The sequence below is a fragment of the Pungitius pungitius genome, chromosome 1, assembly GCF_949316345.1.
Source record: "Pungitius pungitius chromosome 1, fPunPun2.1, whole genome shotgun sequence".
Lineage (NCBI taxonomy): Eukaryota > Metazoa > Chordata > Actinopteri > Perciformes > Gasterosteidae > Pungitius > Pungitius pungitius.
The window spans coordinates 6,577,961-6,602,400 of record NC_084900.1 but is presented as its reverse complement, the minus strand read 5'-3'; the positions used below and the strand labels follow the sequence as shown (position 1 = coordinate 6,602,400).

Below are 24,440 nucleotides of genomic sequence, written 5' to 3'. Positions count from 1 at the left end.
TAAGCGACCATTGGTATATTTTACATTTATACGTTTGCCGGAATGTGTTTAAATCTGGGTGCATGGCAAATTATTAAATTGTAACTCCACACCGATTAAAACATTGATGGACGCTGCAGGAAACATAAGCATGAGCTCATAACATATTCAAGGACGTATTGTCGTTCATGTTTAGAAGGGATCTCACTTGCTTTCCATACATGCTTTTTACACACAATTGACCGTATTTACCTACATTTTAACACCTTAAGCCTTAAACTCGTCATTTGCGGTTTCTTTTTTCACCTCGCGCCCGGTGTCACTCCACCTGTCCGGTGTCAGGTTTCGGAGGCTGCGCTGCTGTGGGAGGAGCCAACCGAAAGCACGTTGTTGTCAAACTGACTCTCCATTGGTCCGCCGCTCGTAGTGGGAGGTCCGCTGGCGCACCGGCGGGTCGACGGGAGTCAGCTCGAGGCGTCACCCGGCCGGTCACTTCATGCCGTTCGCCTCCTAGAAGTAAAACCGTGAAGACCCGAGCGCCCGTGACGACTTTTTGAAACAACTTTTGTTCGGATGAGGGACATCTATTAGCGCAGCGCTTCAGTCCCACCCCCCCCCCCCTCTCCCCCTCCCACTGGGGCTTATCTGAGTGTCTGCAATGGAAGAGGATAACAGCGCCTTGCCCGATTTGAAGGATATAGAGACCAAATTGGGTCTGAAGGTCCCGGAGAGCCTCGTTCGTTCTCTTGTTGCGGGAAAGCATCCCGACCAGTGCGAGAAGTCCGGCGCGCCGCGTTCAGGGACCCGAAAAGCGTACGCAAACAGCGCGGACCTGAAGAGACTGGAGGGCAAAATGCTGTTCCTAAAACAAGAAATGGTAAGCTGTTTTTTTTGTTTTCTCTGTCCTGTTTAATAAAGTTGTTAGTAGTAACTTAACGTTACTTATCACAACCTGATGCTTAACGTTACAGTCGCCCGAGCCTTGTATTTCTCCTCAAACGCAACAGGAAACCAATCCGACTGTATTATCAAACCAGCTAATTATACATCATAAAAAAGATCTCTCTCAACCTCTTAATGTATTGCATTTTTTTTGTCAGCCTGACCTGGGCTAAAAGCAAATGCCGGATGCAAATTTGAAAATACACAACTTGATACCCAAATGGTTGTTAAATGCAAAGTCCAACTGATGGGCGCTCGTGCCTCCATCGCGTTCTAAAGCGGCCAATGCGCGAGCGCCATTCACACCTGAGCACCTTAATCAGCAGAGACAATTGTTGATTAACCGTCCTCACCTCACGAACCCCCCCCCCCCCCCCCTTGAATTTTAAGTTAGGTCATGGAAGGTATTGGGATTCCTTAGCAGATGGCCAAGTTGAATGAGCACACTGGCCATCTCCAGTGTGTTGGTGGGCTGCTATTTATGAGGCAGAGACACGATTGTCTCATGCTTTTCGATCTCGACAGTCAACCATTACAACTTGGTCTCTTATCTGGCCGCTCTGTTTTAGTGTCCACACATCTGGTGTAGCTACATTGTACATCACTTGAGGGGCCTACCAGTGAAGAGAATGAACTCAGAAATGTGCAGTGCAGAAAAAGGTTGTGGTTAAGCTCTTGATAGTTTCATATGAAAGATTAAAGATTAAATTGCCATCCAAGAAGGAACAAAACAATTCAGCGCTAACTGTGTTGCCCAAACTCGTTCTGTGGGCACCGACCCCGGTCATGGTGCCATCTTATTAACACGAGATCACTGCTTGGACTTCATTAGTACAATACGGCTCCATCTGCTCGTCTTCCGTGGGTGTGTATTTTCATTCTGACCCAGTGTTAGTCACACAAGAATCTCTTTGATTGACCCCATATGCTGTCCACCCCCCCCCCCCCCCCCCCCACCCCCCCTTCCTCCCTTGTCATGGCAGGGAGTTTAAATCAATGGCCATACTGTGTAAAGAAGGCATATCTGTCCGAATCCTAGAGGGGAAGCTGGTTTCCTGGATCTTAAGTGTGTCCCTTTTTCCGGAGCCACATAGTTAGTCTCTACGTTCGCAACAAAGCCTGATAGTCTAAAAATAATAGCACATAGTGTTCTGCCCAAGTGAGGGTATGAGAATGGCAACAATTGTCGTGGGAACCCCCCCCCCCCCCCTGCAAGGACTCATTAAGTAGATGAGCCGGAGCCTTATGTCAGATGATCTTCATCCGTATTTGGAGGTTGCCTAGTTGTTATAGAGGTGTAAAAATGTGTATTATTTTGTTCTGAGGACTTTTAGATTTAAAATATCCATTTTACTTATGTTTCTATGCCCGGATCATCCACAAGTACCGTGGCCTGACCCCCCCCCCCCCCCCCCGGATGCTTTTCTCCGTCTCGCAGGCCCATCTACGAGCCATCGACGTGAAGCTGATGCAGCAGCTCCTGTGCATCAACGAGGGCATCGAGTCCATCCGTTGGATGATAGAAGAGAAAGGGGGCGTGGCCAGCCAGGAGAGCAGCCTGTCGGGCAGCTTGTACAGCCTGTCGGACAGCCAGGACGGCGCGTCGCTGCGGGGCAGCTTCAACAGCCTCAACGACGGCAACAGCGACAGGCTGGACAGCATGTCCGTGGGCAGCTACTTGGACACGCTGGAGGAGGACCTCTCGGACGACCCCTCGCCCACAGACCTCGACAGTTTCGCCGACAAAGCGGTCGTGGGCGGGGATGCGTTCGGCAAATCGCAGCTGAAACTGGCGGCGGAATCGGATGAATACTACTGCTTTGGATAGGGAGAAGCTCAGCACAGTGGCCTCTGAGACTACTGAGATAGGATGTGAAGAAAGATTTAAGCATGTGTCCTCCCCACCGTGGACACTCTAAAGCACCAGCGTCATTACGGTGTGTGGTTTGGACACACCACCTGAAACTTCATGTCCCAACATCTTAACCGTTCTTTAAGTCTTAATATTTTATAATGCAGGTAAAAGGTGTTTTAAAAAAAAAAAGGGGCTCTTATGAATACCTCAGCAGTTTATTTTCACAGATGGGGTACCACTTGGACTAAAATCAGCTAAGACAGGGGGGGGGGGAGGGGGGAGGAAGGGGGCAATAAGAGTAGCAGCGTAAGCTGATTATCACGACGTCTTTATCTGTGAAAAATGTCAACTTGAGCTCTGTGTTGGGCTCGACCCCAACCATCTGATCTAAGTGAAGGAGTAGATTAGGATTTAGCAGCCACTTGGCATATTGCATCTCTCACGGCGAGTGATTCAAGTGTCTTAACTATTCAAGGTGGTGGGTGTTGACGCAAGTGCAATTTGATTCCATGCCAAATTGTGAGCTCCACCTACTGTTCATGATAAAGCTTTTAATTGTTTGTTTTTTTTACTTTAATATTTTGGACCGATTGAAGTTCCTTAACTCAATCACTGTCTGTTGACAAATAGTTTTAACGTACCAGAGATTAGTAGCACATTCAAAGCCCAGATGCTCGACTGAAAACCAAAGCAATTTGAATGTCATGTCATCATTTGGGCCCGAGGCAAATGCCTGCTGGGAGATTGGTTGACGGTGGACATGTGGGACATTTTTCAAGTCTCCAAAACAGGTTTGTTGTTTTAGCTTTAAACCTCATGCTGATTTGATGTTTGTATTTTACACTGCCTGCTATTTTGTTATTTTATTTTGTATTGGTTGCTGTTAATTGTTGTGGAAATGGAATAATATATTGTGATTTTTTTTTTTCTCTCTCTCTCTCTCGCTCACACTGTGTAAGTCTTAAATGCAACAAAAGAAAACCTTGACGCACTAAATGTTTCCGTTTTTCCCAAATGAAGTTCACCGACCCCCATTATGGATCTTCAATAAGACATGACGTAAACATTATGTTGCGTTTCCTTTTTTTGGTATAATTAAATTAAGAATAATCACTTAGTGAAATGGGATTGAGTGTAAATGACCCTGATAGTTCACTCCGTGTCACTTTACCTTTTGCTAAAACACAAAAGCAGGAAGATGACTCTAAATTTGGCAAATGGTTGCTTTACCCTTTAAACTTCCCACGCTCCCAGCAGGGAGAAATGCCATTTAGGATGCTATTCAGAATGACATACCATGTGTTGTAATAGATGAGGAATCATGTTACTAAAACCCTGTGGAATGCCACACTTTGGCTGAAGTTAATATGAAAATAACCCCCATCAAAAAGGAGACAACTGAATTTCCAGCCCTGCAGACTATCTGCTGGTTTGCTGAAATTTCTCTTTTCTTTTTTTTTTTTTTAATTCATCTGTCTAGCTTCTTATCTTTCCTGTGATTATTGGAGTTCCTGACAGACTATAGAGGGAAAGTCATTATAAGAAAGATGAGAAGCTCTGTCTGTTTGGCCGTGGGGCGCAGTACTTAGTCTCCTCAGACCGTGTTCTGACTTGGAAATGCTCTCATTTCAAACGGGCATTAATGTGAGCCACGGGACTGAAGGGCGTGCGCGGATGTCTTCTGGATGCGTCGCACTCGTCCCGCGTGACGTGAGCGACGCACAAATTCACCATATTGCGCACAAACGGACGCTCTCGGGGGTTAGCTCCAGACAGATATAATCACTTTACCCGGGCGCATTAAGCGCACTTGTAACTTTGTCTTACACCAAAGTGCAAAGCGGCTTTATTTGGTTTTATGCCGTTTCCTTATCTCCAGCGGCTCAAGCTCCCTGCCTAACTGAACTGCTCTGTGAGCGGCCGCGTGACCTCCGCTGTTTCAATTCAATTAAAAATTCCCTAAACTTGACTAAATGTGATATCAACAAATGTACCTTTTGTCATGACAGTTATGTTAATATCCCTCGGAAGGGGGTAAGGGGGGCTGGGGGGGTGCCCTTGGGACGAGCTTGTGGCATTAAAATAATTGGACACAAAACAGGTTCTGCAAGTTTCAGCTGTTGGTGCTCTGAGTCCAAAATTCCTTAGAGCTACATGGTACGCTTCACTTAAACAGAAGTTTCCTTTTGGACCTTGCTCTGTCCTCATAAGTTGGCCTTTCCTTCCCAAAGGGGGGCGGGGGGTGTTTGACACTGCCAGGAGAAGACAGGATTTCAGAAAATTAACCCTTCTTGCTAATTCCCAGTTAAAACTGATAACACCCTTCCATGTCACTGTCTGAGGTAAACCTCTCGTTTTGACCTTGTAGTTCAGGCAAATTACTCAGTCAGTCAACCGAATTCTTCCGTCAGCCATCGGAGGGTGAATGACACCCAGGCCCTGTGGAAAGCAAACAACGGGGAAATCGGCTGGGAAAGGGCCCTGAGTTAAGCAGCCCAGTTCTCCCAGTTACTTTGCTTGAGCACAGTCGAGACGGAGGCTTCCAGCAGGGATCCATTAACAAATTAGACCCTGGGGTTGGGCCCGGCCCACAAGATGAAGGGAAACCAATACTGGCTGGTATCTGGGGAAACTGTCACCATGCTACCAAATGAGGTTACAGGATATGGGTTCTTGGGGGGGGCAAAGGGGGTGAAAAGAGACGGAGATGCAGGCTACCACCTCTGACAGGAAGACGCAGATAGGTAGTAAATATACACTTGATTCTGGTTTGGATGAACTTCCCTATTTTTTCCAGGCGTCTGGACAGGTTCAAAGTGCTGTTGGGTGTTCCAGGTCAATGCAAACTTCGGAGTTGTATTAAAGAGAGCGCACGTCTCGTGCACCACAGGGTGGACTTCAGAAATGAGCGAAAGGCCCTTGCATGCTAGTGCTCGTGATGGATGTGGCACATTAGATCCGCTGCGTCTGCATTTAATACATTCCCAGACGCAAAGGAGCTCCGCGTTCGGTAGATTCATGAAGACGTGGAAAACTTAATAAGGCCTGTCCCCATGGCATGAATATCTGGTTTCGTCGAGGAAAAAAATACTCAATGAATGTCAAGGTTGGCCCCAATGTTTGTGCTTCGCATGAGATTTTCCGCACTGCCGACGCGGCGACTGTTTCGAGCTTAAAACCCGAGCGTATGCCTCTTTCCGATTGGATTATCGCACATGACATTGAAGTCATGTGTGTCCAACGTCCCTTCTGGGGAAATGATGTGACTTGACCACGGTCCCGGGGCTTGGCCTTCTGCCAAGCGGTGGATCTGGGAGTCTCTTCTCGGGTGCCTCGTTAAACTCTGGTTGCCCCTGGGAGCTGAAGAAGTGACACGTCGGAGAGATGATATTACACGTTAACAATGGCCGCCTGGGCTGAGATTTGAGAAAGAGCCCCCCCGTTGGAAGCCTCTGTAAACATTACACAGAGAAACATCACGCTCACCCGAGCTGGTGAGGCGACATTCCATTCATAACTCGTGAGGTTATTTTTAAACAGCATAAACACAAACGAGTTCTCGATTTATTTATCAAATGTGGTTCCAGCTAATAAGAGGCAAAATCCCCAACCCCCTACCCCCCTATGAGAATTTGGGAATCATTTGCTGGGGTTAAACTTAGTTATCTATACATTTCAGTGCCGCAATTGAACATAACTTTTCTACAATACATGTGTAGATGCCGGACAGAATGAACGCTAAGGTATTCAAAATGTTGTTTCAAGATTTTTTGAACAGATTTTTTTGTTTTACAAATAACAACGTCATGCTAAAAGAGGACAAAACCAGAAAGTCTCCTTCCTAGAAGGAAACTATTAACTCATGATAACTAATTAGTTACTCGCTATGATTAATTCATCATGATTACTTCAATCAATGAGTGGCTGGTTGTGACGTCATTTTCTTGTGAACGCACAAACTGGGGGAACCAGTTATGCGACACGACCACCTGTAATCTCAACATGTTTGCCAGCTATTATCATGTGTTCCCGTTTATGCTGGAAACTAAGGTTTGGCCGGCCAATTAGTCGTCATTTGTCACAGAGCGTCACCCTCATGCCTGAGATCAGTGATTGTAACCTTTGTCTCTACTTGCAATCAGGGAAGTAAAGAGCAACACGGTGAATATCTGGACTGGTGATACATAACGAGCAGTTGTACAGTGGGCCCAATCCCACTTTTCACTCCCTTCTCTTTTTTGTCCGGGCCAGGAGGCCTTTCCATGGCTATATTGGGAATCAAAGGGACGTCTGCAGAAGCCACTGACCAGGCCACAGCTTTTGAACTTCTGCTTCGCCCCTACGATAGCCAAGTTGTGAGTTCCGAAGACGAAATGCTTATGTGATGGTCGCTTCGAGGCGTACACGTGTGGTTATTTCAGGACATGCGATCCAAAACGGAACCCAAACCACCCTTTTGAGGTATTTCTAAAATGGTTATTTCCTCACTGGTTTTACTAGGATGGGAATAAGAAACGCACCCAGCAACATGGCGAACAGGCAACATGAGGCCTGAAAGGTCAAATGTCTTTTCATGTGTATCCTGGCAACAAGATGACACCGTGATGGTTAAGGGAGCATAGCTCAGGCTACTCCTTCTTTGGCAAGCTCGGGGTCAACAGTGAAGCATAACAATCCTTTGAAACCACAGTGGTCAAAAAGCATTTGATGGTTTTTGAAGTTATCTGTTAGAAAGCTGTTTTTCAGGATGTTATTTTGTAATCCTAACTGGGGCATATTCTGGTTTTAATCCAAGAGACACACAATCTGAAGGGAAAGACTGGCAGAAAAACGTTTTCAAAGAGCACGTTTGTCGCGTTTAGTATTATTATTTTCCCCTTTGTCTCAAGGCCTGTCTGTTTGTTTTCGGCCATTTGTTCCACGAATTTGCTCCTCTGTCTTCAGTACTGTACACAAGAGAATCCCAGCTCTCTTGTCACTGTGTGATTCTATTTTCCCCCCAATCGTTCTGTCCGTCTGCACCCTCTCATAAACTGCCGTCCTTCCTGGGAAAGAGATGTGATCCTCTTGGGAAAGAACAAACAGCGCACTCCCCCACAAATGTCCCTCCGGGGGAAACATGCTCCCATGGTCATTTCGTGGCACCGGACTTAAACTGTTGTCTGATGTCCGGTTCTGTAAATGTGTTTTGTAATGTCCTTGAAAAAAGCCGAACTTAAAAGATTGGTAATCAGATAAAAAATGAATTGTGCCAGTTTTAAGCACAGGCAGTTATTTTATGATCCTTTTGTAGCTTATCAAGATAGTTTAGCCATCTATGGTTTCTATTGGTGTTCAGTGTCCTACTGCTGATTCTCAGTCTGTGATCACCATGAAGTGCCTTTTAATAAACACAAAGCTGTCCTCGTCACATCATCGCTGTAACAGGATCCAGATTTAATGCAGACAAACAGTTGCACAGAGTTTCCTGCTGTTTATTTATCAACTGTGCAACATTTATTTTTTAATCCCTTAAACAAATCCCCATTCGTCATCGCCTTTACGAACACAGAGAACTCCACAAGGTGTGCCTCTCAACAGCCTCCGCTGTATTGTAACAATACGCGGTAAACACAGGGTTGAATAAAAAGACAGAAGAGCAGCAGTTAAAAGTGTTCGAGCAGTTAGCCGATCGAGTCGATGAAAGTGAGCAAACTAAGAGCAGCGAGCGAGGAATCGGCTGTTAATTAATGGCAGGATACAAATGTGCAGTGTGAGTGACTGCAACCGCGAGAGGCCCTTCAGCATTAGATTTACATTAGATTTGGTACAAGCCAACTTATCAACTTAACTGTAAAAGCGGCTTTGCCTCAAAAGAATTGAAAATGTTGTGATCCCAAAAGTAACTCATTGTAATGCCATTTAATTTTTGTTCTCCTTTTTGAGAAAGTGAAAACAACTGACGGAGACTATTTAATCAATTCTACCAATGGATGCCCACTTTCTTAATTATAATTTGTTTTTTTCATTGCAAGATCTGCACTACTTATATTTCTGTCCGGGCTTCAGTTGTCCATCAAGCTCGGGATGGACCAAAAATACTTTGACACTCATTTGTCTTCCTTTTGCTTCCGGGTTGCAGTGTTTGCTTTCCAACAAACATTTAACCCAGAAGTTCACCCGCCAAGAAACCAAGCCGCTGAAACAACGCCACGCTTTTGTCTTGACTTGTCTATGATTACTCCAGCATTCAGCTCCCCAGCCCCCACATACATGCCCCGTGGGGATAGCCACCTGTCTCGGCTGACTCCCCGGATGCCTCCTTGGCCCGACAGACAGCTCTTTGTGCTGGAGGGGGGGGGGGGGGGGGTGTAAAGCCTCTTAGCAGGCTGTTACTGATAGGAGAGAGGTCGCAGCCATGCAATACAGTGACATTGTTCTCTCTACTGTAGCCCGTGGTATGGCGGTTTGTTGTGATGCGGTGTTTTCGTGTTTGTGAGAGTTTCCAGATGCAGGGTCAACAGCGCGCTGCGGGAGTCAAGGGGGGGCAGCAGTGTTTATATGCACACTGTGCGACTGCAGACAGTACTTAATGGTTCTCCCTGCACAGATCATTATTTAAATCACCGGGGCAGCACTCACTGGAGGCTTGTCTGCTCATGTAGTCAGATGGCTTGATATACACACACACGCGCACACACACACCTTCTCTGAGTGCTGCGAACACACAGGTGAGGATGTCGTGCTTGAGACTAACGAAGGCAAATAATGGTTTTCCTGACCCTTGTTATAGAGATCCAGCCAATACCAGCAGATGACCATAAAGTATGGTATCTTTTTGCCATTCGTGTATGTATGTTTGCTTGTGGGAAGTTGGCCTTAATTTAACAGTGACGGCAGACGACGCGCTGGAAACGTTGAAAGAGAAGGAAATGACTGGAGTCCCAGTTGGGGCAGCTGCTGTTAGGCAGGTCGAAATCCTCTGGAATATTCTACCTATTATTCTACCTATTATACCTATATTCTAGAGGTTTGTCACCCCGGCTCGAGAATGAACGCCTCCATGCTGAAGCTCCCATTTGTCATTGCATCAGATTGAAATGGAATATTTCGTTTAAAAAATAATTCATGGATCTTGGAAAAGCAATTCAGCATAGCACAGATTCCACAAAAGCCCACTTCACACAAAGAGAGAGAACAGTTGTTTTTCTTTTGTATGGGGAGACTGACGTTCCATCTCCAGATCACTACATTCTAAGCAAAAGGGTTGGTTGTATTCAAGTTTTCCGGATGATTTGTTACTGTTTTTTTCACTAAAGGAGCACCAAACATTTCTCACATATAGTTAACGACTAAATGAATCCGTAACTCAGCATTCGGAGCAGCTGAATGAAAGACGGGTTTTGAATGCTGATTGAATTAGAGTGAAATGGTCTGAAACAGAAGTGATCTGCTCTCACTCATCTTGTTTCCTTTTTCCTCAGAACACCATGCGTTCAGTTGAAATTGGTGCACTGTTTGTAGGGTAGAAAATAAAACCATATGCATGACCATGCAACAGTCAACACGGTATACCTTCTCAACAAGCGCGCCCATGTCCTTGGTGAAGTGGAACCTGTCAAATCATGCGCAAGTGTCCTCTGATGACATCAAGTAAGTCGGTAAGGCCCTGCAGCCATGTCTGTTGTCTAGTCGCTCTTCGGCTCCGACTGAAAAGTCCAAGAATTACCTTTTGAAGTCTATTCCTAACCACTTTTCCTTCTATTGAAAACGTCACGTGGTCAGGGAAAGATCTGAAAGAGAATTCATCAGGAGTTGGGAAATAATTAATAAACATTTAAAGAAACGTTGGCATTGTTCATGTCTATTTATGTCCATCAGCATGAATCCCATTCATTTTTGTCTGTGTTAAAGGAGTTAATGAAGCTAGCATTGAAGCTGACATGATGAGCACGCATCATGGGGGCAAACTTGAAGACTATCGGTGAGGAACCTTCCCAAGGCAAAAAAGACTCAGCTTCTGTGCCTGTTCAAGCAGAAATGTGCCTACCTCATCACTTTCGAAAAGGAAGCACTGTGTCGGCTGATGCCTTTGTTTGTCCTGAAAGACATTAAATGAATCCTCCAAGCAAGGTGGCAATTAAGCCAAGTTAATCTGATTTAATTGTCATAAACGGTGATGGGCGGTTACGCCTCTGTGGTTTTACTGGCCCGTAGGAATGTAATTGGACGTAGTTATGTATCGAGCGCATGAATCACGTTGACTCCTTGCAAATAGCATGTCCATGCAAGTTAGCCGGAAAGTCTCCTTATGCCCCTACAGTTTCCGTTTGATGAATTCCTTGGCGACACTTGTGTGCTGGTTTTTGCTTTCGCCATACATGTATGACCCTGCCACACAAACATGTACGGCATTACGTTTGATATTATTTGGCTTTTTGAAGGCGGTATAGGTGTTCAGAAGTCCAAACATTGCCCCTATTGACCATGCATAAGCAGATTCCTCCAGAAATATGCCCTACTGAGGTGCATTGCCAATCTGGGTTCTCTTGTGCAACCATGTGCAAACACTCAACCAGGACAAAACGGACTTGGACCCCATCACCTCGTCCAGGGCTTGTCTGCGTTCAGCATGTTGTGGTCTCTTTCAGAGGCAACTGGGAGTCCCCATGAATCAAGCAAGGGGAGCAGGGGAGCTGGAGTACTGACACACAACAGTGGAGCCACAAAGCAGGTTATTTTATTACTGCTCTTAAGATATAAAGGAAAACAATATAGACCCTCGTTGAGCTGCGTAACGAATGCTCTTTTCAATTAAATGTCACAACTAAATTCAAACAAGCACTTCCAGCGCTGTCTTCCCCCGGGGGAACGTGACTGTTTGGTACAGAGCGTCTTTTACGATTTTAGAAATGCAACCTTGCAAGAATTTCCTCAAAATCCTAACATTACAACTCACCAGTATGTGTTTGGCATCTTCAAACCATTACTGGAGCACTATCCAACAGATAAGATTATGGGGGAAAAAACTACTTCAGGCTTCCAATCAAAAGGTTGCCATATTACTCCACACAGGTGGACTTCATCAAGTCTATTACGGCATAAGATAATGGTTGTGTGATGCAAGTACTGATTTGGTAAGATGCGGGATCAAAGCCTGCCATAAGCTCTCTGCGACAGTGGACTTGAATGTGGCATTTTACAGCTGTAGATGAAATACATCTCACACCGCACATTAAAATTCACAATGATTGTCACCAAGTCTTAAATAGGGGTCGAAGCCTCGCAAATGTAGGATAAGAGAATAAAAATAAAAGAGCTTGGCATGAATCAAAAGTTAGACATTCAAGTCGAGGCCTGAACAAGCACCAATTTTATAAAAACGTGTTTTTATGGCACGTCATCTAATTTGACATTTGCTTGAATTTAATGGCGCAGGCTGGTTTGCTGAGCGTAGAGAGAAAATGGGCTCAAACAACAGCAGAGGGCCGGAGGCGTGCATGGGCTTTAAGCGCTGGCTCGTTTTTCCATCCTGCCTTCAAATCAATAAATCTATAGTTTTTACACCAACTACGAGGGCTTGCGGTCAATAACACAGACCATTAACACATGTGGAACAAGCACACTGGGGTAGGTTTGATAGACCTTTACTTGTAGTTACTGTACTGTGTTTTTCAGCCTCTCTAGTGGGATGCCTCGCAGCTCTGTTGGTTGGTTTGTACATACATTCATGCTCCTCAGAGGCTCAGTCGATTTATGTTGTTCAACGAAACAACATAAGGAGGATCTGGTAACTTACCATTCTTGCTAAGTAACGAACGGCAATGTTCAGTTAAATTAGTTATTTGCATTCGTCATCGGATTTCACGCTGCCATGGGTATTTAACGATTTTCTGTCCATGATGGCTGGTTTCACATGTAACTGAGGCCTTCCTCAAGGTCCGAAGTGTGCAGCTCTCACGGGCAAACAAAGGTGATTCTTCACCCCTCAGGTTCTGCGATTGTTTCGAAGGGGTTACATCACCGCATTACTCCACACATAGCTCATAAAAGGGTGATCACACACTCTGCCTTATCGGGCCTGCGTCGCGGTGATGTCATTTGAAGCTGTAGCAGAAATGCAAACATACACAAAGAGAAAACTCGCCAAGTGTGTTTAAGGCAAGCGGTGGCCTTCTGGCGAAGCGGCTTCCCTGTTATCAAGGACCGTGTGTGGTTTAGAGACAGGTCATTTAGAAGCATCGCGTGTGCCATGTTGTCGAGAGTCTGAGCTGAGTAGACGTTGTGGGTGTCGCCAACATGTAATAACGGCAGTTTAAGGGGCTCAACATACGTCACTGTTTGATGTCCCCTCGTTGGACATGTGCTCTGTGCAAACACCAGCCTCAGCCCTCACACCCAGCTGTGTGCAAACACGCCAAAGGTGGGGAGGAAATCCGATCTGGCATGATGTCACCTTTGGTTCACTCCCGGGTCTATTTCAACAAGAACACAGGAGTGCGTGCTGACACTATTTAAATATAGGAGAATGGTTCCGTGTCATTTGTTTTTTTTTTAGTCCTGCAGGGCTGGATCACATTTGTCATGCAAAGGCCCCCTTTTCATTTTATGAGCAATGATATTCATTCATAGTTTGGGTTGTAAGACTTGGTTATCTGCCTCTAATCATTAATCCCTCCAATAAAGTTAAGTCACACGTACTATGATCTTATCAAAAAACAAGCAATGTTTATTTGTCATCTAACGATACTGTTTGTCAATACATCTCTCAGAGGTAAAAATGTTGTCTGTAAACTGTGGATGGATTCTCTCGACAATCTCCACCCAATTAGTCAGGCAGTCACACCACTGTCTTTGGAGGAGGGATTGTTAAAGAGCCAGTAGTGCACGCTGACTCAAACAATGCCGAGGACTGTGTGCGTCTCTGATGTGCTAATCTTTTGTGACAGCTAATAATTAAAGATTCACCGAGCACAGGGGTCAAAAGTTTGCTTCAGTTTGCCTTTCCTCTAATGCTGGTGAAGAGAAAATGTTGTCTTGCCTGTACATCAAGCAGCAATTGCTTGCACTTGCACCACTGCCACAGTGGAAATTTAATTACGCCTGCTGGTTTGTCCATGCAACTTGGCGTCATTGTGAGGGCGGGCCTCTGAAAAGGGATCTCCTGCCCTCCGAGGTCACTGGGTCTAATGTCTAATTTTGTTTTTCCGTGACGTTGGATAGTCCATGGCGAGCCGGATCGGGTATAGTCGGGGAGATGAATGATGTTGTCCAACCAAGCGTGTGCGCTCCAAGTGGCGTGTGTGCTTTCTGACACTTGGAGGTGTCCTACCCTTAGTTACACACACAATTACAAAGAAGCACAATATTGAGTGAGAAATTTCAGTCTAGGCCTTCCCAGGCCTGTGCTGCCAGGATCGCTAGAAAGGTAGACAGTCATAACGCGACATTATGGAATTTTTCTGTCAGGTCCCTTCTTGTCACTCCCGGACTCAGTCATAACTCCTTTTAGCTGTTTAACCGGCGTGATGGCATCCCTCTTGGCATGCGTGATGAGTCATCATGGCTCAATCATCCACTAGGTTTCTGCTTGCTTAACTTCTTGATAGCCGGTGTGGAGCTAGCATGAATCACGATGAGTCCAAGCTCTGAAGTCTTTGAATGGGCAGCGACAAACGTATCTATAAAGCCCTGGGGTGAGGCGCTTTAGTCGCAGAGTGGGGTGGGGGAAGGATTTTTTTCACGGAGCTAGACATAAAAAAATGAATAAAAAATGTCTTTGTTACTACTCGCTCGCGAGATTCAACAAAGAAGTCTTGTTCGTGGTAGTATCCCATGAACATGTTGATAGAGGCCTGATTGACACCTCGGTATTGCAGTCTTTTCAAGCGATTTAGCTTCGGCGCCGCCTGACGTGGATCTTTACACCCTGAGCCCACATTCAAGCCAAGCGTGACGCGGCGGTAACACCCGATCTCCCGTCTGAAAAGGCCTGTGCGGGCATGTCTCGTGTGTAAAACAACAAGCGTCTGCTGAACCCGGGGGGGGGGAGGAGGAGGAGGAGGAGGAGGAGGAGGCGGCCATGCTAACCTCTGAACCCCACAGGGGACCATTAAAACAAAACAACAGGTGCCTGTGGAGAGCTCAGCTGCCGGGTGCGCGGCGGTAGCGGGCGCGCGGCTTAGCTAGCAGCAGCTGCCGGTCGCCGCGTCGAGCGGGTGGACTTTGGACCTGTAAAGAGTTCTTTCCTGACAGCCCACTGTTAAACCGAACAAACCCCGGAGCCCGTTAGACACGGGTCTTACAACGTCCGACGTGACTCATGTGATTCATTGCGAGCCTTCCATGTTGACTGTAAACCAACTTAAGGAAAAAGGGCGCCCGAGGGCTCCACCAAAACCACCTGACATGCCGGCTGGGAAGCAGCTGTGCCTGTCAGTGTAGTCAAATGGGAGGCCATGTTTGAATGGGTCTCTCTCTCGCTCTATCCAGGCTTTATTGAGGTATCAAGTGAGAACAGAAAGTCCATTCAAGCAAGTCCACGTGCTGTTCCACGTGGCCATATTATTCCATATCCATCTAGTTGTGCATCACGTGCATTCAACTCTTGACGCGTTTCAGCTTTTCTTAAAACCATTTGCCTTTCGTTCAAATGTGACCAGCTGGATCTGTCTCCTGGAGGGTAAATAAATTCATGTGATGTGTAAAATAACAGCAACGAGCAGTTGGATTGAGTTACAGCTGGTGCCCTGTGTTTCACCATGCTCAACTATTCATTAATTTAAGTACATAGTCACTCGGCCGATATTTGTTTGGGTGAAAAAGTGGAACACATCGGCTGAATCCAAAGGTCACTTTTATTTAATTCGGTGTGAACAAATTCAATACTGTCACATATACAACTTTCTGATTAACTAGACCACACAACACAAGCCTAATGACTTCAGGAACTACACACTACATGACATTTTGAGTATGCAGTAGGGTCAAAAATGAGCTCAGGTCCAATATAGAGTCATTTGACAAATTAAACACGTCCACTCACTAAATTGCAGGTCATTTTATTTGCTATTTCATCTAGGAAAATTCATTAATTAATACTTAAAAAAAAGATCAAAATACTGAGACAATACTTTTTATATTGACTTTAGCAGCAGGATATAATTCCTTGTCTGGTCAAATGTGCACTTTAACCGCACTTCTTAAGGATTTTACCTCTTTCTGTATACATTTACGATATCAGCCTTCTAGCCATTAGCACTTTAAAAAATGCTGCATTGGCCACTTTTTCTAAGACAATTTAGTCAGTTAGTTACAGCAGCAGCATCAGCCTTTCATGAAAAAAAGCAGTGCAATGTAAAAGACAAATAATGCTGTTATCAGCTAATACAGCCGTCGGCAAAATTCTGCTTATCTGTTAATTACTTCATGCAGGTTTTCATGGAGTTTCATGCTCTTAATTTAGTGTTAGGACTCCTTGTAAGTAGACTGTTTAAAAACCTTGAAAAATCTGCCCCTCCTCCTAGACATTTTCGGATATTGCTCTTGTGTACTCTTAGTTGTAAAATAATGATCTCAAAAGCAAGGAAACAGCAAAATACACGAGCCCCTTTAGTTAAGTGAATACTTCAATGCAGATCCGCGGAATGTAACTGAATGGGGCTATAACTAATATTATTTATACAACTAATTAAAACACTGTATGGCAAACTATTTATAAATGCATATATTTGACCCACTGTTTGAGGTGGCTCTTTCAGTGATAAAAGCAATTGTATTATGAGACATGCATAAATCTGCTAGCTGCAGGCGTACGTGGATCACAGTGTTCAAAGCTACATTAAGCTCCTTCATGAATAATGAATATGAGAAAATATTCCTATTTCAGTGTGCATATTTTCACAGATGAACATCTGGTGATTTTAGCGGGATCTTCCAGTGGTGAAACATTTCCCGGTTTGAGTTCTTCTCCACCTAGACGTGATGACATCACACCGGCGAGGTGTGTCGCCACATTAAAGTTTCGGTCTCTATTGATGTGGATAAACATTGGGTGTGCACTAAAATTGTAGGAACAGGAGTGTTTGCGGCTTGTTGCACATGCGTGTCTATGATAGCACGGTGAGAGTGACGGTGCCTTTGGTCCTTTTCAGGATGCCAACGGCTTCTTCGTGAGTGACGCCCTCCAGAGTCTGCCCGTTAACGGCCATTATCTGGTCTCCTCGCTTCAGGCGGCCGTCCTCCGCTGCTGCACCCTGAGCGCGCACGTACACGCAGGGGGAGTTTTTAGCTTAATCACACACACGCTTCTTCAATACTGCTCAATATATAAACAAAATGTGAGGCGTACCTTTCCAAAAACAGTTTTAACGTAGATCGGCAAGTCTCCGTGGGGGCTGCCGTGGCCCCCTACTATGCTGAAACCCAGTCCGTCTGGTCCTCTTTCCAGATTGATGGTCTTATACTGAGGTGGGCTGGTGGAAAGACGGAGACAGTTAGGGACTGCCCCGACTAAATTCACTTTAACTTGGACTGATTGACATGTTTGTGGTGAAATGTTCTCTCTAAACAGTTCATACCCGAGGTCATCCTGGAAGATGCAGCTGGGCGTGAGACCCGCAGCCGCCTGCTCCTGAGAGGGACCCGTCACGGTGGTGTCCCCGCCCGCTACCACCTGCAGGTGCACAAAGGACCACACACACACACACACACACACACACACACACACGGTTTTATGCTGCGGGGGACTTGCGACACAAAAGCCGACGGCATGGTGGTAGCTTTTACGGAACTTCAAAGTCTGCCGCTGATAGCCTTTTGACTTTTGTCGTCAGGTGAAGTCTCGTACGTGAATCCAAGAATAAAGTACTTCCTCAACTAGAGGTTATCTACCTACAATAGGTCTGCAGGTTTATCTCATTAGAACAGAGGGTGTGTGTGTGTGTGTTTGCTTCGAGACCTGCAGCTGTATTGTGCCTGTGGCGTTCTTGAGCAGAGTGACAGCCTGCGAGTGGGTCATGCCTTCGGCAGAGGTTCCACAGATACTGACAATGCGGTCCCCGATCTTGGAAAAAAGGAGAAAGAGAGAAAAAACACTTGGGCCATTGAGCAGTGAAGTAAGCACATCAGTGTTTGGGTGGGAAACACCGACTGCAACAATTAAAATGTAACAAAAGGGGGTCTCTCTCAAATGTTTCCCCTGATCCCTAAATCAAGAATGCAGACGTAAACGAGTGCTCTTCACAAAAGTCTAGATAACTCTGCACGATAACAGGATGTGGCCAATACTTTTTGAAAATTCTAATTCACCATGCCACACAAAAGCCAGTGTTCGGCTGAGTAATTTCATTATGCAGCGTTCTCATCTCTCATTCTGGCTGAGGGGAGAAAGCAGCATGAATATACTATTCAATATTTCACGCCATTCATTTGAATGAGCCCTTCTGTAGGCTTCATGGTTTGAATGCGGGAGTGGGAGATTTATTATCCGTGTTAGCAATAGCTATTGTCCTCCTGCGGCCCGTGTGACACAGAGCCACAGTTGTCAGCTTCAGACTCCTAAAGGCCCTTGACCTTTAGGAGTCACAAACTGAGCAAAGCGAGTGGGAATGAGATCGCTGTACATAATTAAAATTCACGTGAAACCCCACACAAGGGCGGAGCCGGCATGCGAGCGCCTCGTTTGGCGGTAAAGGTCGACGAGAAGGGGGGGGGCGTAAATGTCGTACCTGGAGCTTCTGTGTCTGAGCAGCCAGGCCGATGGGATTCATCATGGCGATAAAGATGGGGATGTCCCCCAGGGGGCTTCCCACGCCCCCCGCTATGCTGATGCCCAGAGAATCACTGGGGCCTTTAATGAACTCAACTGTTCTGGTTTCCTGGTACTCTGGAGCTGTGAGAAAGCACGAACATGCGAAATGTTACGATGCCCTGTCCGCTGTTTATTTTTCCTCCCGTGGCCGCTGAGGATGAATAGGACTTAAGAGGATACTTACGATCTGGACTCCGACTTAATTGGTCGTTGTCACCGGGAAGGTTCCCAGAGTCGCAGCATGACAGAGGGGGCCCCTTGGGGCTGCCGCTTTCACTCATCTGAAACACAGATATTCAGCATTCAAGTTGCTTCCTTCGCAATTTCTGTCCAGCAATAAAATATTTAAAAAAAACATGTGAAAACACAGTACCTGACTGCTTTGAGACAGCCTTCTCTCTGAGTGGAAGGGCCCCGCCTTAAACCTCCCTACATCCATGTTTATTGGCCCCACAGAGCACTACAACACAGGGCACAGAATTTTGAGAGCCGTTATACAACACAGTTTAAAGCCGGGGAGAGAGAGAGGGGGGGGGGGTGTTGTTCACTACTGCCTCCCTCCGAGGTACCTTGAGTAGTGCAGCCACGGCCTCCTGAGTGGTGGTCCTGACATCCTCGCCGTTGACGGACATGATCTGGTCGCCCTGCATCAGGCGGCCGTCGGTGTCCACCAAACCCCCCCTCACGATGTCGGACACAAACACTCCCGTGTCGTTCCTGGCGGGGGGGGGGGGGGGGGGGGAAAGAGATGGGGGGGTGGGGGGGGGGGCATGGCGGTGAGATGACGCGTACTGGATTTTTTTTTAGTTTTTCTCTCCACTCGTTGGAAGCAACTGTGTCGCAACGCTGACTCTCGTTGAGCATGTAATGGATTATATGGCATTAATCCGGCAATTCCACATGTTCTTCCCCCCTGTGGGTCTTTGTGCAAACATGCGTTTCGGGCTTTGGAAGCAGCAGACTGCTGGTGAGATGGAATATCGTGTGTTTCGTCCGTCTGTTTCCATCTCGAATCCTGGGTAACGCTGACTGTGGACATGTTGCAGTTAGGCATAAGAAGTGAGAAGCACCGAATGTGATTTACCGATTAGGTCTCTGGTTTCCTCTCATGCATGTATTAGTGACAGTAATCTGCCTTCACCAACCATATAAGACCCTGTCTTCTTGACACACGTGTCAAGGCGCTTGCTTAATGGATTGACAGTCATCTGATGACCATCTGTTTTCCTTTCATCCCTGCCAAAAAGGGGGGTCGGGGGGGTGGTGGTAACCAGAAACCAGTTGGTTTTGTGTCAGGAAAATACATAAAGTTCTTGATTGTCTAAAGCCAAAGACCGATTTGCTCTGAGCACTGACCTCTGGGACATTAAGTTAACATTAGGCGTGAGGATTGCCCGTGCCCCTCCCTCCCCCCCCCAAAAGAGCACATTGCTACTGTTGACTTTGCATATCTGAAGTACAAATCTCCACGTGGCTAAACTCACACAAGCTGTGAAGCAGAGCAACCTCATCATACAATCCTTAGTGCCAGACACAGTTGGCTGTCACATCCCCCTCACCACTAACTGCTTGCTTGCACTTTCCATTTCAGCAGAGGGTTCTAGGCTGTAACGTTGTTGCCTTTTCCATACTGTTGAGCGTTTTTTGGTTTTTATCTCCCCTCTGTGGAGTAGAACCACTGTGACAGAGGCAAAGATTTACATTTTAAAGTCGATACGCCTGCTGCCGTCCGAGCTGTTCAACCCATGACCCCGACGTGGCCCCTTTACTGTGGACGAATCCAGTATAAATCCACTCACACACACACACATAACCATCAGCGCATATGCATGTGTGGTCTGGATAAGCCGCTCCTAAGGGTTATCCCAGGGGTGAGATCCATCACCACGCACCGCGTCCCGAGCCTTAACCCACGAATGATACCCGCGAGAAGAGAAGCTCTCAGCGGAGGCTTGTGTGGATGAAGGTTTCCAATTTGCCAGTCTTAAAGTTAATCTCCCTCGCCGGGCTTTAATGGCAGCAAAAGCAGGAACATTCTCAGATGCAACCGCGCGGGTTGTTTACGGCCCGTGTCTCTGGCAACGCCCGGTGATCCCCAACCAGTGCCACTGAAAAGGATCCCGAGTCTAATAAGAAGCTTTAAAGTGTTGAAAACACAACGCTACTCACATTTCTGCAATGTTTGATTTGTCAGTAATCCCATAGACATATAAACTGTTTTTTTCAACCATGACACATGTATTAGCAGATCTAAAACTCCTGGTGTGTTTGTGTGCGATCTGTCTCTACACTACACACTACACACGTTCCAAAGGAACAGTTTGTTTTGTATTACAAAAATTACCTCTCGTCCCGTGATCTGCATTAAAAAAGAAAGTTCAAACAGTTAATGTTATTTGCTTGTGATTGTGTTCAATACATCCCCAATACCGTTCTGTAATACTTATATATGTAAGTTCACTGATAATGCATATATATTTACCTCCTCCCCACAATGCTCAGGCCCAAGCCCTGGCCGGGCTTCTTGTGGATCTCCACGGTGAATGAGTCCCACAGGTCCTCCTCCTTGTACTGGGCCTCGTCCCTGTAGACCGCCAGCCGGACCCTGTGCGGCGTCTGCCGCAGCACGTTGATGGCCTCGTCGTGGCTGGCTGCACGCAGGTCGATGCCGTTCACCTGTGGCCAGACGGCAGGGAGGTCAGTGCTGGAGCGACACGGCGTCGGCCTGTCGTATTGGTCATATGTAGGGACGAAGACCCTTCCTTCTATTCCTGATATAAAGACTGCTGACATCTATCGGAACACCGGGTCACAATATGAAAATGCTACGACGCGTCCAACTTAAGTGGGAGCCGACTACCCAGAGAAGTCTGGGAAAATCTGAATAGCCTAGTTTAACGTTTTGTTTCCAGCTTATTTCACCACATAAAAGGGGGGGGGGGGGAAATACCCCATTAGCCCTCGCCATGAACAGGCTAAACATTATTTTTCCCATAGCAGCTAATGGCTTTGCAGTGGACTGGGAAGCCACTCTTTTATTTTTAAACTTTTCCACTCTGACCCTGTTTTCTAAACACAACAGCTTGGCTCGAGGACAGAAACGAATAGCGGGGGGCAATTAAGTCATTAAGTGTGTGTCTATACGTGCGTGCATGCATGTGTGCTTTTTCAACAAAAAAAAAAAAAAGGTCTACTGATTGAGCCACCATAACAAAAAACCTCCCGGGCTCCACCCCTGCCCTCCCTCTGTGACAAAAGCAGGTCGAACGCAGGGCAAATCCCAAGTTGAGCCGGGATACTTAACTTGTCTCTCCATTTAACACACACACACACACACACACACACACACACCCTCGTACTAGCTGGTGCTTCCCTCCTGAATTTTTACTCAGAATCACTTCATTCTTTAGTACTTGTCTCCCAAACACCTCACAGCTCGGTGTGAGTGGGAGTCCGATTCATTTGGTCGCAGCTTTCATGGAGATTTGAGATGTATGAGCAGCACTATTTGATCGGCGAGTGAACTCGGGAACCCTCGCTCTCTGCTGCCGCGTCTCGAGTCATTGAAATGCGTTCAGTTTCTTTTTTAAACTAGGTCGTATGGGACCCTCATTATGCGGCACTGCACCTCCAGGATTTGGTCTCCTGCCCAGAGCCTGCCATCTTTTGAGGCTGCTCCCTCTTCATAAACTTCATGGATAATGATGGCCCCCTGGAGTGAGAGGAGAAAAAAAGAGAGAGAGAGAGAGCAAATGAGTACAGTACTAGGAGAAGGAGGTGAACAGGAGCCGTTGGAGAGCGGTCCTGATTGACAGGTGATGTGTGGCATATATGACAGACATAAAAAAAGTAGACCATGTGAACACAGAGAAAGATTTGACACTTGAGTAACTGGACGGCAGACAGCGAATTGTTTTGGATTATGACTCTGAAGGCGCAATGTTCCTGTATTTTCTCTGCGTTCCAGTGTGTGTGTGTGTGTCATTTGGGGTTCAGAGGTTACATTCCAGGGCTGGATATTGTCTGCTGCGGCCGAGGCCAGACAAAGACCTGCTCCCCCAAGCCTGACTGAGCAGACAGAATAGATGGGCCGAGGAGCGGACGAGGAGGAAGGCTGCGACAACAACGCTTCGTACATTCCTCAGCCGCCGGGGCTATTTTGAGCCCGGCTTATACACCACAAGCAACATTCTAACCAGAAATTTACAGCCTATTTAACAAATGATTGTAGTCTGTGAGGGGTGCAAATGAGTATATATTCACCACATCTTGCTTTTTTTGGTGGTGAAACATGAACATGGTGTACCTCTTGTTTTTTTTTGTTTTCTTTTCATGTCACCTTACCAGCAAGGTGTCGCAGCCTCCCACGATGCTCAGGCCCAGGCCCGTTCGGCCCTTGGAGATGTCAATGGTGGTCTCACAGCCGGGGATGATGGGACAGGTCGTCGGGTCACAGGCCAGAGTGGAAGGGGTGGAGGAGCGACTCTGAACTACAATAGAGGGGGCACGCAGTGAGTCGGTTGGTCTTATTGTGTACCTCAACGAAAGTCCAACGTCTCAATGGCGACTCACTAGTGTCGGCCTCCGCCAGCGGCGGACCCGGGGTGCTCGCGGTGCCACTGGGCATGCTGGGTAGGCTTAGGTATAAATCAACGCCGCACTCCCCGTCCTGGCAGGTTGACTGGAGCAAAGAGAAGGAAGAGAGGCTCTCATTTGTTTTGAAGGGTGGCTTCAGCCAACCTTCTGGCTCTTCTCAGTAGAGAATTGACCCAAAGCAGAATGATCTAATGGACACGGCAAACGCCCCCGCTTCTTACAACAGGTAAACCTGGTTATAAAGGTAATATAAGATGAGGAAGGCAGTTCATTTGCAGCCACACTACCTTTTCCACAGTGTAGCCCGGCAGGGAATCGCCATTCTCAGCTGGGAGTCTGTCCGCTTGCTTCACACAGCCCTCCTGATAAGGAGCAGATCCCAGTGTTGATTAGACAGAACCTCCATGGCGGACACACAAACCGTCAACCGCAACGCGTACCTGTCCTTCCGCTTCTGACGCGCCCTGGCTCTCGGCGCCACCGCCGCCGTTTCCCTCCACGTACGTGACGCCGATGACCCCGTCGCCCTGGGGGGGGGAGAGACACAGTAGTGCGTAACTAGGATTCTTTAAATGATGTAAACCAAGAATGCAGCATGACACGCGACCGCAACGCTTGCTAGGCAATAAGGGTCCGCGCGGCTAACCGAAAAACAAGCATCGACGATTATCTCCGGATGGATAATTAGTCACAGCTTGCCCGTACATCCTTCACACTTCCGATGGTGTGTTCCCCCCCCCCGCGGGGCCTCTTTGTGTTGGTGTCGACGAGCGGCCCAGATGCTGCCGAGTTCCCTCCCTGGGGCCCGACGTGGCATCTGGATGTTCCCACAGCTACCGGGGGGGTGGGGAGGGGGGGGGGCTCCTCGTCACACGCCGGCGAGGCGCCCGTTAAAAACAGGCCTCTTCCGGACCGGCAGATAGTACGATTCTTTCCAATAACCCCCGACATCAGTTGCCAAGTACGGAAAGAAAGACCCAGACACAAACATGTGGAATCCTCCCCAGGCTTCCAGGTGAGCAGCCTTCTGTGGGAACCTTTTATTGTCCCATTGGAACAGCTCTTCTACCATTCACGTGTTGTTTGGTTTATTCCCCCCTTTTTTCATTTGACAAACCGTGTGTCTCCTTTTTCGCTGGCAGCTTGTCAGACTCGACTGCTCCTGTATGCTTCCCCTTCTCCTTCTCCGTCATACCCCATTGGGCTTTTTTTTGTGTGTACATCCTCCCTCATTATAACATTGCTTCCTCTCTATTATTGTCTAGGGCGGGCGGGGGG

The 24,440-nt window shown here is 46.9% G+C and overlaps 2 protein-coding genes across 7 annotated transcripts in view; one reads left to right on the top strand and one right to left on the bottom strand.

The window, feature by feature from the left end:
* Positions 1-425: 425 nt before the first annotated feature.
* Positions 426-3,709, top strand: LOC119223334 (leucine rich adaptor protein 1-like). Its single transcript, XM_037480587.2, has 2 exons — positions 426-856; positions 2,360-3,709. Exons 1-2 carry the CDS (start codon positions 638-640, stop codon positions 2,747-2,749), a joined length of 609 nt encoding a protein of 202 aa, XP_037336484.2. The 5' UTR covers positions 426-637; the 3' UTR covers positions 2,750-3,709.
* Positions 3,710-15,598: 11,889 nt separating this feature from the next.
* Positions 15,599-24,440, bottom strand: part of LOC119222214 (multiple PDZ domain protein) — a 38,597-nt gene continuing 29,755 nt past the window's right edge. For 4 of the 6 annotated variants that reach the window (XM_062560913.1, XM_062560921.1, XM_062560924.1 and 1 more), the window contains 15 exons: positions 23,603-23,689; positions 23,450-23,524; positions 23,139-23,247; positions 22,911-23,056; positions 22,195-22,278; positions 21,049-21,242; positions 20,911-20,925; positions 19,136-19,283; positions 18,940-19,026; positions 18,751-18,847; positions 18,484-18,647; positions 17,721-17,819; positions 17,335-17,435; positions 17,106-17,229; positions 15,599-17,010 (listed from right to left, as the gene is read on the bottom strand). In XM_062560913.1, the coding sequence (XP_062416897.1) occupies positions 16,864-17,010; positions 17,106-17,229; positions 17,335-17,435; positions 17,721-17,819; positions 18,484-18,647; positions 18,751-18,847; positions 18,940-19,026; positions 19,136-19,283; positions 20,911-20,925; positions 21,049-21,242; positions 22,195-22,278; positions 22,911-23,056; positions 23,139-23,247; positions 23,450-23,524; positions 23,603-23,689 (1,677 nt within the window). In that variant the 3' untranslated portion in view covers positions 15,599-16,863. The remainder of the gene's footprint in view (positions 17,011-17,105; positions 17,230-17,334; positions 17,436-17,720; positions 17,820-18,483; positions 18,648-18,750; positions 18,848-18,939; positions 19,027-19,135; positions 19,284-20,910; positions 20,926-21,048; positions 21,243-22,194; positions 22,279-22,910; positions 23,057-23,138; positions 23,248-23,449; positions 23,525-23,602; positions 23,690-24,440) is intronic. The other 2 variants (XM_062560914.1, XM_062560931.1) reach the window with 1 other exon arrangement.

Coding starts and splice junctions, on each gene's coding strand:
- LOC119223334 (XM_037480587.2), top strand. CDS start 638: ATGGAAGAGGATAACAGCGCCTTGCCCGATTTGAAGGATATAGAGACC. Junction 857..2,359: donor TGTTCCTAAAACAAGAAATG/GTAAGCTGTTTT, acceptor TCCGTCTCGCAG/GCCCATCTACGAGCCATCGA.